The 14356-nt window shown below is 48.4% G+C and overlaps 1 protein-coding gene across 13 annotated transcripts in view; it reads right to left on the bottom strand.

The window, feature by feature from the left end:
- Positions 1–3465: 3465 nt before the first annotated feature.
- The window catches only part of LOC144127803 (FMRFamide receptor-like), a 1107197-nt gene continuing 1096306 nt past the window's right edge, over positions 3466–14356 (bottom strand). For all 13 annotated transcript variants that reach the window (XM_077660725.1, XM_077660726.1, XM_077660727.1 and 10 more), the window contains one exon: positions 3466–12612. In XM_077660725.1, coding sequence (XP_077516851.1) covers positions 11059–12576 — 1518 coding nt within the window. In that variant the 5' untranslated portion in view covers positions 12577–12612 and the 3' untranslated portion in view covers positions 3466–11058. The remainder of the gene's footprint in view (positions 12613–14356) is intronic.

The raw sequence follows: 14356 nt of genomic DNA, 5'->3' as shown, positions 1-14356 counted from the left end.
AGTCTCTTGCTGGGCTGAAACCTGCAGCTGACACTCAGTTTTTTATCTCTTGCTGCAGCAAGAGATAATTTTGTTCTTGAAGATGTGGCACGTCACCTTTCACTTCTACCAAGCCCTTCAAAGCCACCACCATATTTGGCTGCAGCTCTGCGAGAAGCCATTGAAGCGCAGGTTCATCGTCAAGTTTCGCACAAGTGTGCGTCTTCTTTAAAATATTTTTCTCTTTGCAGGAAGCCGAACTGTTTTCATCCTTCGATTTATGTTTCGGGTACAGGAAAGTCCCCAATGGAAGAAGCCGATCGCTCCAAAACAGCGTTTGTAATCCCCGACGGCTTGTATGAACTTACTGTGATGCCTTTCAGCCTTTGTATTGTCCCTGCAAAGTTAGAAAAAAGGTGGATACGATTCTGCCCAGACCGAAGTGCAAGGAGCGCCTCTGCTACCTCGCCGACATCGCCGTCTTTCCCCCAGACTTTGGAACCCATTTCACCCGCGTCATGCACGTCTTTACTTACCTCTCTGACGTCTACGTACTGCTCAACATTTAAAAAAAAATGCTGATTTGCCGTACGTCAACTGGAAATTCCAGGCCACATTGCATCCATGAAAGGCGTTTGTACCGACCCAGCCAAAAATTGTTTTGTGGCTGCCGTTCCCAAACATACCACTATCAAAGATCTACGGAGCTTCCGTGGTCAGTGCTAGTACTTTCACCGGTTTGTTCGCAAGTTTGCTTCCATTGCTGCGCCTTTACACAACTCCTGTCCGCAGGAGGAGGAGGAGAAGAAGAAAGAAGAGAAAAGCAGAGATGATAACCTGATGAATATTCGGTTTGATTCCCTGCACGGAGAGGGAAAAGGTGAGCGGAAAAAAATGAGAGAAAAGAGAGTAGCAGAAAATTGAAATTGCTATGAAAAGTCAGCAATCGTTCGGTAAGTCACACCCTATCGTGCAGGCCAGAAGTTCTCAAGAAGCGGCGCAGTGCCTTGAAGGCCCCCATCGCCGCGGCCAGCGGTCGAGAATCTTCATTTCCGTCATTGGGCGTCGATCTAGCCTGCCCGTAAATTCCGATTTCTTGCTACGATAGCCAGCGTGCGATGACGCCTACACCTTGTGCCGTCCCTCCCCGCGCCGCCCATACTGCGCCATTTCGACTCGACCGCTTCTACCAATGTCCACACGGACGCCAGTTGTGTTGGCCTCGGTGCCGTGCTCGCCCAGCGAATATCTTGCCTATGCCTGTCGCACACTCACCAGGGCGGAATACAAGTACTCTAACTGAAAAAGCGTGTTTGTTTTCTGGGCCGTTGCAAAACCATGCGCTTGTTGGCTGTCGTCCTTGAAAGAGCCATCCGACCGTGTTTCCAGGTTGGCTTTTCGTCTGCAGGAATGTGATATCCACGTCGTTTATCGGTCCGGCCGCAAGCATCAGGACACTGATGCTCTGTCCCGCTGCCTACTTTCCACCTCTGATGCCTCACCGTCGTCGCTTCTCTCCAGTGACATGCTCTCCGGGCAACGTATACTGACACCTGGATCGGTTCTCTTCTCAGATTTTCTCCAATGGCTGCTTCTCCGTCACGTGCGCTCCACCGCCATGCTTCCCAATTCGCGATTCGTGATGATCTCTTGTATCGCCGAAAACACAGCCCATTTGGCCGCAAGTGTTTGCTCGTTTTCTCTTCACACTTGAGCATGCAAATATGCGCCTATTTACACGCTCTTCCACAATCCGGTCACGCTGCAGTTTTGAACACTTGACCCGAATACAACTCGGCTACTTCTGGCGTGGCATGTATAGACCTTCGTCCTCGACTACGTACGCTCTTTCCTCGCGTGGACGCGTTGCAAGACTTCTCATCATTCTCCTGAGGAGTTTCAGCCACTCGCTTGCCCATCGCGTACTTTCGACCGCATCGGCATTCATTTCTGCGGCCCGCTTCCGTACACTGCGACCGGCAACCTTTGGACCATCGCTGCGACGAACACCTGACGCGGTATGCCGAAACTGCCGCCCTTCCGGCTGCCACAGCGACACACATCGCCTCGCTCCTTTTGAAGCGCTTCGTTCTTCGTCACGACGCACCTCGTGAACTACTTATTCTTCCTGGGTATTCTTCTCAGATGTTATCAAACCCTGCTCACTCAGCGCTACATCATTCATCGAACCACCTCCGCCTATAATCTGCATACCAAATGCCTCACCCAGCGATTCAACCGCACCCTCGGGGACATGCTCTCTATGTTCGTCGCTTCTAACCACTCCAACTGGGAACTCGTTTTTCTTTATGTAACTTACGCATACAATCCCGCTACGCAGTCAAGTATACCACCTTCTCTCCTTTTTATCTTCTTTACGACCGTCATCCGTCTGCTGCAATAGATACTATTCTCCTTTACCAACCTGATGTCTCCGAGTATACCCCTATTTCTGATGTCGGGCAACATGCCGAAGCCTGTCTCCAAATGGCCCATTCTCTCACGACTGACACCCAGTGTCGCCAGAAATCTCGTCATATCTCTGGCCCTGCCTCGCACTTCTCTACTGGCACCGTTGTGCGGCTCTGGATACCATCGAGTGCCCCCGGACTCTCCTGAAAATTTTTTTCCATATGTCACCGCCCTTACCGCGTCGTGGAGCAGACCGCCATTTTACAGTCACCGTATGTCGCCAGGGTGGCTCCTCGTCTCCTCGGGGGCGATTGTAAAGGGGACGCACATTTGTGCGAAAGGCGGAGATGAACCTGCGCTACAGCGGCATTGCAATTGCGGCGTGCGTCTGTGCTCGACCTGGCTGACCTCGGACTGTTTTCGCCGCTGCTCCCCTCATACCAGTTCCTTTAAATAAACCCCCTTTTTACACTAAGAATTTAATTTTATTCGTGCACTTTGTTTTCTTTATGACCCGGGCGTAGGAGCACTGCATAGGTCAGCCAGCCCAGTGAAGGTCACACACTTCCTCTGTTGAATTTGTTTTTAACCCAATGCCACTATGGCACAACAAATTGATGCCGTGTCATCGAAAAGGTTACAAAAAAAATACAAAAAGGGCAAGGTTTTGTTAAACTACAGCAAAAGCACGGCTAGAATAGGAATAGGAGTGACTTAGCGTTGCGTACGGGTGGAGTCCAAGAAGCGACTAGAAAGCTCTGTGTAGAACGAGAGAGAGCACGCTTGACCCATCGCGTTCTTCTGCATCACGGACTCTTCCTTTCAACCCTTCCTTCCTGGCATAGTCCAGGAGCCTTCAGCTCCAAGCAAATTAGACAGTCTAGTTCCCAGTCTAGCCCTATTCGTAGTTCACACCAGGGTGCTAGAAGAGGTCATTTCCCTTCCGCAGGACCTGAGGAAGGGAAATGACCTAACTGGCTCACTTTCTCGGTGGCCGGAAAGTGAGTGAAAAATAAGAGTGTTTTAGCTGAGTAAAAAGCATCAAGAAGATCTTGCCAAAAGGGCTGCGTGAAAACTGATTTATTCCAGCCGTTGCGCTTGCCTATGCCCACTTTATGGCGTGGCCTCCCCGTGAGGAGACGGAGTCGTACCGTCGAACGCTTTTCCGGGTAAGTGAAGGGCCGATAGCGAGTTCGACAGAAACGCAAGAAGCGGCCAGATAAATTATGGAAAGCTCTTAACCAGGCACTAGAAAGACGAGAAGTAAAACATAATCCAATGCAACTCACAATAAAGTCAAAATTCGCTCAGACTCTTCGTTGGCCGAACACATCAATGCAAACTTCGTGAATATGGTACGGGGAGCAAATGCACAGGCTGACGCAGCACTTAATCACCAACACCGGGAAACAATGTTCATAGAACCAACCGATGAAATAGAATTTTGCCGGACATTTACACATTAAAAAAAAAGCAACTCCACTTATATTGAAGGTCTTCAAATAACACCCGTAAAGGACGTCATCGACATTATTGCACCGTGCCTCGAGCATATATTTAATCTAGTTTAGGAATCCCGTTTTTTTTTTAAATAACATGAAGATGGCAAAGGCCTCCCTCATCTTTAAGGGTGGTGACAAAGACGACGTTAATAATTACAGGCCCATTTCCGTATTGTTTTTACGAAGGGTTTAGAAAAAGAAAGGCCGCCAAAGTCTTGAAGACGAAGTAACGAGCGTTAGCTATTAGGTTTACTAGACGAAGGAAGCGACGAAGAATGCGCCTGTTGTCCAGCTACACCCCCTCAAGATACGTCCCAAACGGAACTTGCTTCGTTTGGGGGGTCAAGGCGGGCATAGAAATCGGCTTGCGGCGCGATATGGAAACGCTTCAATTAGTAATTGCATGTACACAATGTTTGCCTATTATTTTGTTGTTGTTTTTTCCTATACCACAACCCATAGGATTTTTAGTAAGGCAGAAACTTGGGCTAGTTGGATATTGTTTGAACTCAAGATTGCAAGATTGGTGTCTCATCGAACGGTACCCTGGCGACCCTGACCCTGTACCCTGCACACCAATCTTGCATGAAACAAGCATTCTAGGAACACTAAAAACGCAATCGGAACGGGAAATTTTCGAAGCTATGTGCATTGATAAAGAAGGTTCAAAATGTGTCAGCACCCCATCTGTTTATCTATCAAAAAAAGAATTGTTGTTCTTGAAACGTGGCGTTGCTACTGCGCGTGTGTGAATATCAGCATTTGAGATGTCTTATATTGAATGTTTTTTCGATTAAACGACAGTTGAAGACTAGCGTATGTCCTGTGTATTTGTGCTCTTGTCCGTTGTGTTCACTAAGCGCTAGAAAATATGAGTTCAAACCATAGGATTTTATTTGCCTACCAAATTCGGTATACAACTGTCCCCGGGTGGATGCCCGTTGTCGGATTATATATAGCGCAACGAATGTATACACATATAGCGGTCCCGTAACGAGACAGGTTTCCTCCCGTTGCCGAATATTTTTTGGAGGGTGAGGGGGTAAAAGGATGGGAGGGCACAACCAATTTTAATGGCAGCCATATTAGATTTGAGGAGCCGAAACTATGCCGACTTTCGTCCCCTGATGTCATTCTCACATAGTTGCACCACTATCTGTCACATTACACTGAGACGTCATATTGACACGCGGCAGGTGGTTGTTTGTGCAATGCTATTGTAGATGGCGCTACAAGTCTCTGACGTAGCTTCACCAGCGAAAGCACGAGACACCAGGAGAGGAAGAACACAGGTCAACGCTGTGTGCTCTTCTCCTGGTGTCTCGTGCTTTCGCTGGTGATGTTAGGTCTGGAATACACTGACTAGCCCACATGGTTACTTTGGTACAATTAAGTCTCCATGCGATATAAGCAGTTTTCTAGTTGCTGCCACAGATGGCGCTGTGATCTCATGATGTTAACCGACCCCACGAAATCTCGAAACTTGATGAGTAAGAGCTGAACCTCTTAAAATAATATTCAAGAATATTAATAATTTCTTTTCTAAATGCAACGTACTTATTGATAGTCAACATGACTTTCCGTCAGAAACTTCATTACTTCCGCAGTAAGAGTTGATAGTTAAAACGTTTGATGATAACAAACTCACTCCCGGAATATATATTGACTACAGTACGGCATTTGGCTATTTAAGTGATAATCTATTAGTAAACATCATGCATATGGTGTTCGTGGCGCAGCTCATTCATTATTGCAGTCATACCAATCGGGCACAGTGTGTTTCAGTAGGCAATCACTTATCCTCTTCGCGAACAATTTCTTCCGGTGTGCCTCAGTGTAATGTACTGAGACCCTTTCTATTCAACGTTTACGTCAATGACATTGTTCACCAGAATATCGATGCTTCATTCTTTCTTTACGCAGACGACCCCAGTCTGTTTGTCTCTGGCAGCCATACGAATGAAGTGGTCGCGGAAGGGGAGAGGGCACTATCTGAACTTTTGAATTGGTCCCTACGTAATGGGGTAAAGATAAATACCAATAAATCTAAAGCAACATTGTTTATGGCCAGAAACAAACAGGCTCGTGTCTCCCAAGACATATTACTTGGTGACAAACTGATCGAAATAGCTAATAAGCACACAATTCTTGGTGTAACATTTTCGACTTATATGCCGCGGGCACATCACGTTGAAATTATTTCCAGATCACTTTCATAAGTCACGGGGCATTTTCGCGATGTCGCTATTTTCTTCCTGAAAAGGAAAAATTACAAGTCTACCACGCTCTGTTCTCATTGCATATTAGCTATTGTGTTTTGGTGTGGGGCACCTCCACCCTGGGAAACATTAACGCAATTTCGGTCCTACAAAAAAAAGCGTTACGTTCCTTTGCCAACGTACCTACCACTATCCTTCTCAACAGTGGTTTTCCCGATACAGGATAATGAACGGTAAAGTTATTTATGAATTCCGTTTTATTTATGCATTTCTGTTCTCCAATATCAAGTTTCAACCATTAACTCCATTTCGAATTTCACGTTGTATACTGGTGACCCTCGTACCCGTAGTGGAGTTAAGTGGTCAATATTTTACAGACGCAATGCCTACATGCTTCAATCCCTAAAAAAACAATCTGCATTTTTTGCTAAATAAGCTTCAACAGCAAGGTATTCACTTGATCACTTCGACGCGGAAACAGATACGCGAACTATTTGCGTCATCATGATCTCAATGTGAACTATTTGTACCCTTATTAATAAATTCATGCTTATTTTTTTCAAAACATATGATGCTGTAAATGAATATAAGTTTGCTAACAACTTCTATCAGTACTATTTTGTAAGATTTCGTTCAATCTGCTTCAATACTGACAGCTATTTTTTTGTGTATGAACGATTATTTCACTGTAGTGTGTGTACGTTGCTGCCTTGTACGGGCCCCAGCCACTCTGAAGCCGTTTCCTAACAGCTTTTCCGCCGGGGGCTTGAAGCGAACGGCGGGCGCAGACTACGCACTAGAAATTAAAGGTACTGTCTCCTTCAGAGAGGTAGACAAAAGGAGCCTTGCTCCGGCGAGTGCATGTCGGAGGAAGGCTGAGATTGGAGACAGGAGATGGGTAAAAAAAAAACGTTCAACGTAAGAAGGACGACGCTCTTTGGAGGCGGGGACACGAATTCTGCCAGTAAACAAGGCGAAAGGATGCCCTTCTTGGTGGCCATGCCAATGCTTGAAAGGGCAAGGAACGGGCCCAGTGCTCCGGGAGGCCATGAGCGTCGGCTTTAGCTAACGGTGCAACCTCTCGACCAAGTCGTTAGCTTGCGGGAGGCTAGTTTTGAGGTAGGTGATGCCCAGAAGGTGGGTCAAACTGGTGCGAAGTGCGGGTTCTATCTGGCGACTTCTGTCGGTGGTGATCTTAGTGGTAAGTCGAAATGGGCCATCCACGTGGAGATTAGTGCGGAAGCAACCGCTACCGCGGTGATGTTTGCTGCCTAAGTGGAATGATGATGTGCCGCAAACCATTCGATGATGGTAAAGGTGCGACCAGGTCTACGTGAATAACGGTAAAAGAGAGCACAGAGGATGAAAGGTGCCCAGAGGTGTTGTAGTGAGACAAGAAATTTTGTACTACTGAGAGGAACGACACGCCCGACCCCAATTGCGGCCGCCGGTATTCATGCGAGGACAGACGCACAGATGCCGAAATCAGTTTAAAGGCGGTAAAGATCGTTGAAGAGCACGCGGCGCTAGGCCGTGGTGTTGTGAGAGCGTCAAGTGACTGGATTAACGTCGCAATGTCGACTGGAGGGTCACGAAAGTGTACGATAAGGAGGTGTAAGGACGATGGTGGCGAGCGAAGTGCTTGGTCTTCATCCTGTTTCTGATAACGGACCAGGTCTGGGAGCTACAGGAGCAGGTATAGATGCAGATACAGGTCTGGAAGTTATTTTCAAGGCATGTGCACCACTGAGGGTGTTGGTGGGTATGTTAAGGGCGGCCTTGGTATACCGCACGTTGGTACAAAATTCTTCGAAGAAAGCCAACTGCCGAATTACCCTGGGTGAGTAACAAGTCTTTGAGCAAGTTAGAAGGCTCGTGAGCGGTTCGCAGTCTGAAAATCACGAAATATATGCCTTTTAAAAAGAAACGGTACTGCTTCACGGCGTGATGCGCCGCGAACCTCTCAGCTTTCGTCGCATCAGGCTTTCTTTGCACCGGGTAACGCGGGTGCTGCCCGGTTCGAACCTTGCCGCGATGGCGGCTTATCGATGGAGGCGAAACGCAAAAGGCGCCCCTCTGCTGTGCGATGTCAGTACACCTATGATGCCCCAAGGTGAAAATTTTAAAATTGGTTTTTGGAAATGGCGCAGTAGCTGTCTCACATATTAGACACTTTTAGTTGGACGTATGCAGTGAGCTTGGGCACGCAACGACACTGCGGGTAACAAATCCGCATGCGCAGAACGCAACGTATCTAGCCACGCATTGCGGAAGCCCGCCCGCTATAAAGCATAGCGTAGCGTACGCAACGTCGGACGCTACGTGCTGCGTAGAGTACATGGCGGCGGCCACCTCGCCCACTTCGGAATAAATACATGTCACCGCTGTAGTCTCTTACGCAATAGCTCGCTCCGATTGCAGCCGTTCGCTTTTTATTTCGCCTACTGTTGCCCACACGTAGCGGTATAAGCGATAACTAGCCCCTGTGTTTCAGATAATTTGGCGATTTTCAACCTCCTAGGCCTAACTAAATGCGGTGTGTTTTCCTCTTAGCAAAGGCACCTGACGAAACAATTTTCTAGCTTTTACTTAGTTCTTACATTTTTTAAGGTTTGAATAGTTTTTGCACTTGAAACATAAAAAGGCTCGCAATTCACTCACCCTAGTTATCAGTAATCACGTATGAAAATTTATTCAACTGAGCGTTGATGCGCTTGGACGTCTTGTCACTAGATGGCGCTACTGTTTACGCGTGCGCTGAGGGACGCTACCGCACGGCCAACTAAAAGTGTCGTGTTTACGTTATTCGCAATAAGAGATGCGTACGCCCCGACTAGAAGTGTCTATTGGCGGACACCTGAAAGGCGCCGTAAGGGAAGGGATAAAGGAGGGAATGAAAGAAGAAAGAAAGAAAGAGGCGCCGTAGTGGAGGGCTCCGGCATAATTTCGGCCACATGAGGATCTTAAACATGCACCGAGATCGCACAGCACGTGGGAGCCTTGGCGTATCGCCTCCATCGAAACGCAGCCGCCTCGGGTGGGTTCGAACCCGGGTACTCCGGATCAGTAGCCGAGCGCCCTGACCACCGAGCCGCCGCTGCGGGTACGTCAAAACTATTCCGGAGGCCTCCATCACGCCACCTTTGCCTCTATTTTTTCACTCTCACCCTAATATCTTCCCTCATGGAACAAAACGAATTTGGTATGACATTGACTCTGATGTTATACCCAATACGTATGGCTCTGAATAAGCTATTGCAGCTTTAGCTGTAAAATTTTGAGCACCCTGTGACATCAGGCGTGTTTATCTCATCTGTAGAGCACATACTGCAATGTTCGCAAAAAAGTAGACCCGATGAACGTTGCAAAGGTAAAATACAACGTAGGAGGCCTCTGTACGTCTTGTTCTCTGCTCCTTTCATCAATGGGCCAATCAGCAAGAAAACCACCGCAGCTGTGTCTACAACCGTCTCTAAGTACAAACTTCAAACAGGGTTTATTGTGATTTCCACAAACATTTGGGACATTCAGTAACGGCGCTGCGTTTGGTGATCTCTAGTTAGCGTACAAAACGTTGGGAATTAATAATAGCACGCATTAGTTTCGTAAATACAACGACTTACAACGGTGTAAGTACACTCAGGATAGGTTCGAGTAAGACAATGGGTGCCTTATACTGTTGATATGAGTTTGTGGTCAAGAACGTGATGGCAGCATTTTCTGCCATACGCAAGAAAAACGCGGGAAGCAAGACACTAACGCCCCTAGACGCTGACAAAATTCAACACGTGACATTGGCAGCACTCACTGACTCAGTTATCAGCACCTTGGCTTGTATATGCAGTGAAACTGCCGAAGCTGTAGCAGCCGCCAGACCATACATAAGTTCGAAAGATGAGGAATGCCTGCACTGATGTAGTAGAGACCGGATCTTAATAAATTAGGAATGTGTATATTAGTTTACTTATATAAGTTTGTTATTGAAGCATTGTTTATTATAACTGCGTTGGTAGAGGTCATCGCAAGGTGCTAATTAATAGATTACCTAGCAGCTGCATTGAATATCGCCTTCCGTATAGCAGCACGTGCACACCCGAGCACCATATCGTAAGCAACGCAACAAAGGTCAGTTTTGTAAAGAGCGCGTGTCTAGAAGCGTTTGTGCGTCGCGCAGACAGACGCGATTACAGCTGGAAACTACTTCGCGGGTGGCTGTTAACTTTAATATGATCATGATGCAACCTAGCTTGCAGTCAGCAAAAACATATCTAAGCTTTGGTCAAATGTTAAGGGGAATCTTCCAAATTTGAGAAGATTAATACTTATCTGCTCCACGTTAATTACTAATCTACTCCATGTTAGCGGATACCCGTAAACATCTGACCAACGCTTTTCCCACTTCGAGTCATTCTTCTAATCGCTCTCATCCTAGAATGTGCTGGCCGTTCCGGTTAATCCAGTTGGTAAAGCGGCCGCTCCAGTGCAGCGGTGGTCCCGTGTTCGAACTCCGTACCAGTACGAATTTTCTTGAACTGCGAATTTCTCAGAAAGTCGTATAGCTTTCATTTGAAGCTGTACGGCTGCTCTTGGGTGCATGCCAATAAGTAATAACTACCTTAATATACTAAGTTTCGTTCTCGTTAATGGGACTGAGCAATGCCAAATGCTTTGGGACAATGTAGAGGTCTCGAAAGGCGTTAAGAGTGCTTCAGCCTATGAGTGCGGAAATTCACTTTAGTCGTAGTGCAGCTCTGAAAGAATGGAGGATGGCTGCCTCCAGCACTTTGCAGCTCTGGCCAACGAGGTGTTCGTTCGAAGCCCGCACAGTGCACGAAAAACTCGGCTATCTCAACGCTGGCTGAGGAAGGCAAAGATAACCATTCTGTACTGAACAAGCACCGGCAAAGATACGCCGCACACGTCGGATGAGGTTGCCTCTCATGAGGCTAAACCTTGGGTCCCACACATCTGTTTTCCGGAACACCATGAGCCGTGATGACCACAACGCAGTCCTTGGCCTTGTCGCCGCTCGATCGGCCGCCGTTGCTGCCTGCAGAACGACGCAGCCGGGACCAGAAGGATCCCGGACCGGAGCGACCGGCATTGCTGGCGGCGTCGCAGGATCGGCTGTCAGCGCCTGCGTCTTCCGGCACGTTGAGCAAACAAGCGCGGGCGGGCGGGCTTTTCTTCCCGTTCGCGTCTAGAGGTCCCATCGAATTAGAGCGTGCAGAGCGCACTGAGCTCAGGCGACGGCTGGCCGCAGTGTCGTCCGTCTGGTTCATGGCGGTTCCCGTGTACTGGTAAACAGATTGGAGCCGCACAAAGCGCCCTTCGGCGCACGGGCAGAAGATCTGCAAGAAGGTTCGCCGGTACTTCTGGCTGAGCAGACAGTAGAGGACGAAATTTCCGGCGGCGTTTAGTGACATGAGGAAGTTGAAGATGTTTCCCAGGATGAAGACTAGCTTCTCCTGCTCGCTTCCTTCCTCGGGGCTCCGGATGGAAGTGTAGAGGAGCGTCATAGCCGTCGGCAGCTGGCAGAGGAAGAAGAGGATGACCACTGCTATGAGCATGACGGTGATCTTGTTCTCCTGGTTGTCTCGGGAGGAGTCCGTCCTCTGGGTCATCTTGGAACGTTGTCGCCTTGAGACATGCACAGAACGCACCAGGAACGCATTGAAAATGGCCAGAAGGCAGAAGGGCACCAGCGTGAACAGCACCACTGTCAGCCAGTAGTAGATCTTCTTGTACAGTTCATTGCGCCCAAACTCCGAATAGCTAAGACTGACTCTCGTCGCGTTAGTGCCTGGGTCGCTCTCTTCGATTACGGCGTATTCAAAGGGTGTGGGAAGAGTGAGCGCGAAGCAGAACACGACCACACCTATGACAGCCTTGCGCGCCCTTGACTCGGTGCAGAGCACTTTGCCCTTGATGGGGTGGCAGACAGCGATATAGCGCTCGACTGTGAACGTCGCTGTGAGCCAGACGGACGTGTTGCTGCACGTGTCGGTCAGCAGGATGAGGAACGGAAAGCAACGGAAATAGACGGCGAGGCCCTTTTCCTGGATAAACTCGTAGTGTTTGAGCGAGAGCGCAAAACCACCCAGCAGGTACAGCATGTCAACGATGGCAAGCGCGGCAAGATAGTTGTTAGTGGATGATCTCATTCGGCGTCGAGTCATGATCACAATCGTGACAGAGTTGCCTATGACGCCGATTATAGTTATGATGGGCACCAGCACTCGCTGTATCCAGAAACGGCTGCTCTCTAGCAGGGCATCGTACGACGACTCCTCGGCCACCGGATCCGGATTAGTGGGTGCGTCGAAGAGTTCCGTGGCTTCGCAGCCTGAACAGCCGGAGCTCTCGTTCGCGCCTGGAGAGTACAGGTAGACCTGAGCCTGCGTGCACAGCCATGCAGGAACCAGGCCGGCCAACGTGCAGTTATTCAGGTAGTCTACCTGCATCCTTGCGGTCAGTCTTGAGTACAGCCGGCTATCATCCTGCACAAAAAGAAAAGATGAAATCTTTATTATTTGAGTTCTCGCAGCAATCAGGCATGCTTCCTTTAACATGATATATCTCGGCTCTTTCAATTCATGTTCAAAATCGGCTATCAACCTGTCGTTTCTTTTTTTGAGTTTTTTACATGCGTGAACAATTTTAAAAACACTAAGCACACAGGAAGAGGACACTGGAAGCAGAAGGGGACACAAATCCTTGTAATCGCTTCGATACGGTTCCTATGCGTACGTCCGGACTCCCAATCTATATTGTTAAGTAAATGTATCGAGATTTAAATATCGCACTAATTAGTTTGCAATCATTAGTCGTTCGTCTTCAAAAGTAGCCCTGTATCAGAAATTATTCCCAGGGCAACATCACGAGAGGGACGAACAAAGCTGCAATCTGTGCTGTGTAAGTCCCGCTGAAACATCAAGCGGAATGACCTAAACTCGGCAAATTTCCGTTGGTGAGGAAAGTTAATTTCTTCGAGCAAGCAAATGTGCCGTCTCCAAAGTTATAAGCAGTGTTTCAGGGAAGTCCGCCAGTAAACTTTTAAATTATGGCCTTTCAACGTAGAGCCTCTTTTTGCGGCATAGTAATACCAGTATTAGCGGACACCAGAAAACATGCTAATCATATAATCTAGCGAAGTGGTAATTAAGTTTTATTACTTAACTTTATATCTATGACAGAAAGGCGCCTTGCTTCAGCTGAGATTTTTAGCTGGCCATTACTGATTCCTATACCTGTTTCGCAAAATTTTGAAAAACTTAATACCCTCTCCGGCTCTGATTCAAAAATTCTGTCAATTTCTCGAGCCGTTTGAAAACAACGCGCGAGTGGTGCGCGCACACCGACGCCCGTTTAATCGCATACCTCGATGGCACACGTGTGTCACCTCTTCGCGCACTTGTGTGTTGCACTCTGTGGGAGTTTGTTACGAATCCGTGCCGAAGTGTTAATTGAGTGGCACTTCGCCCACATATCGCGGGATCGGGCCAGAGCAAGCCGAGGGCACTGCCAGCGTTCGCCGCGCGCCTGCGTTCTCGCTCCGAAGGAAGGGACAGTTATTATAGAGCACAAGTGTTTATTGCACAGGAAGCTGCATTACATAACAAGGCACTAATCCTCAGACCTCAGCATACACCCATAGCCCGGCCGCAGCACCCGAAAGCGGGCCAGCAGAGCCGCACGGACAAAGCAAAGACTACATACGCGCGTGACGGCACAGCCAAGGGCGATAGCATGCTGCGCGGCCAACCAAACGGTTAAATGGCGCGCGACACAACACGAGGGAGGACGGGGAATTCGCGGAGCACATCTCGACGACGCAGGTCGCACGTCGATGGCTCATCGCGTGTCGTCACCGGCAATGGCCGGCGATGACGGAGAACCAGCCAAATCAGGCCCTCCCGAATTCGGAGCGCGTTTGCGCCGCACAGGCGTGCGACGGGACTCCGGAGGCTGGAAGGCGATGATGATTGAATGTCATCATCGGCCTGACTACGACCACAGCAGGGCAAAAGCCTCTATCATGTCTCTCCAATTAGTTATTTGCCAGTGGCGGCCACCATATCCCCGCGAACTTCTTAATCTCATCCGCCCAACTAACTTTCAGCTGTCCCCTGCTACGAATTGATCACTTGAAAATCATTTTGGAGTCTGTGCATCAATCTCCTCATGCCCAGTGTGGACCCAGGGCCATTTTAAGAAACTGGTTCATCACATTTGGACGTGAGG

The sequence above is a fragment of the Amblyomma americanum genome, chromosome 4, assembly GCF_052857255.1.
Source record: "Amblyomma americanum isolate KBUSLIRL-KWMA chromosome 4, ASM5285725v1, whole genome shotgun sequence".
Lineage (NCBI taxonomy): Eukaryota > Metazoa > Arthropoda > Arachnida > Ixodida > Ixodidae > Amblyomma > Amblyomma americanum.
The sequence above is the reverse complement of the archived record's forward strand: the minus strand, read 5'-3'. Positions and strand labels throughout refer to the sequence as shown.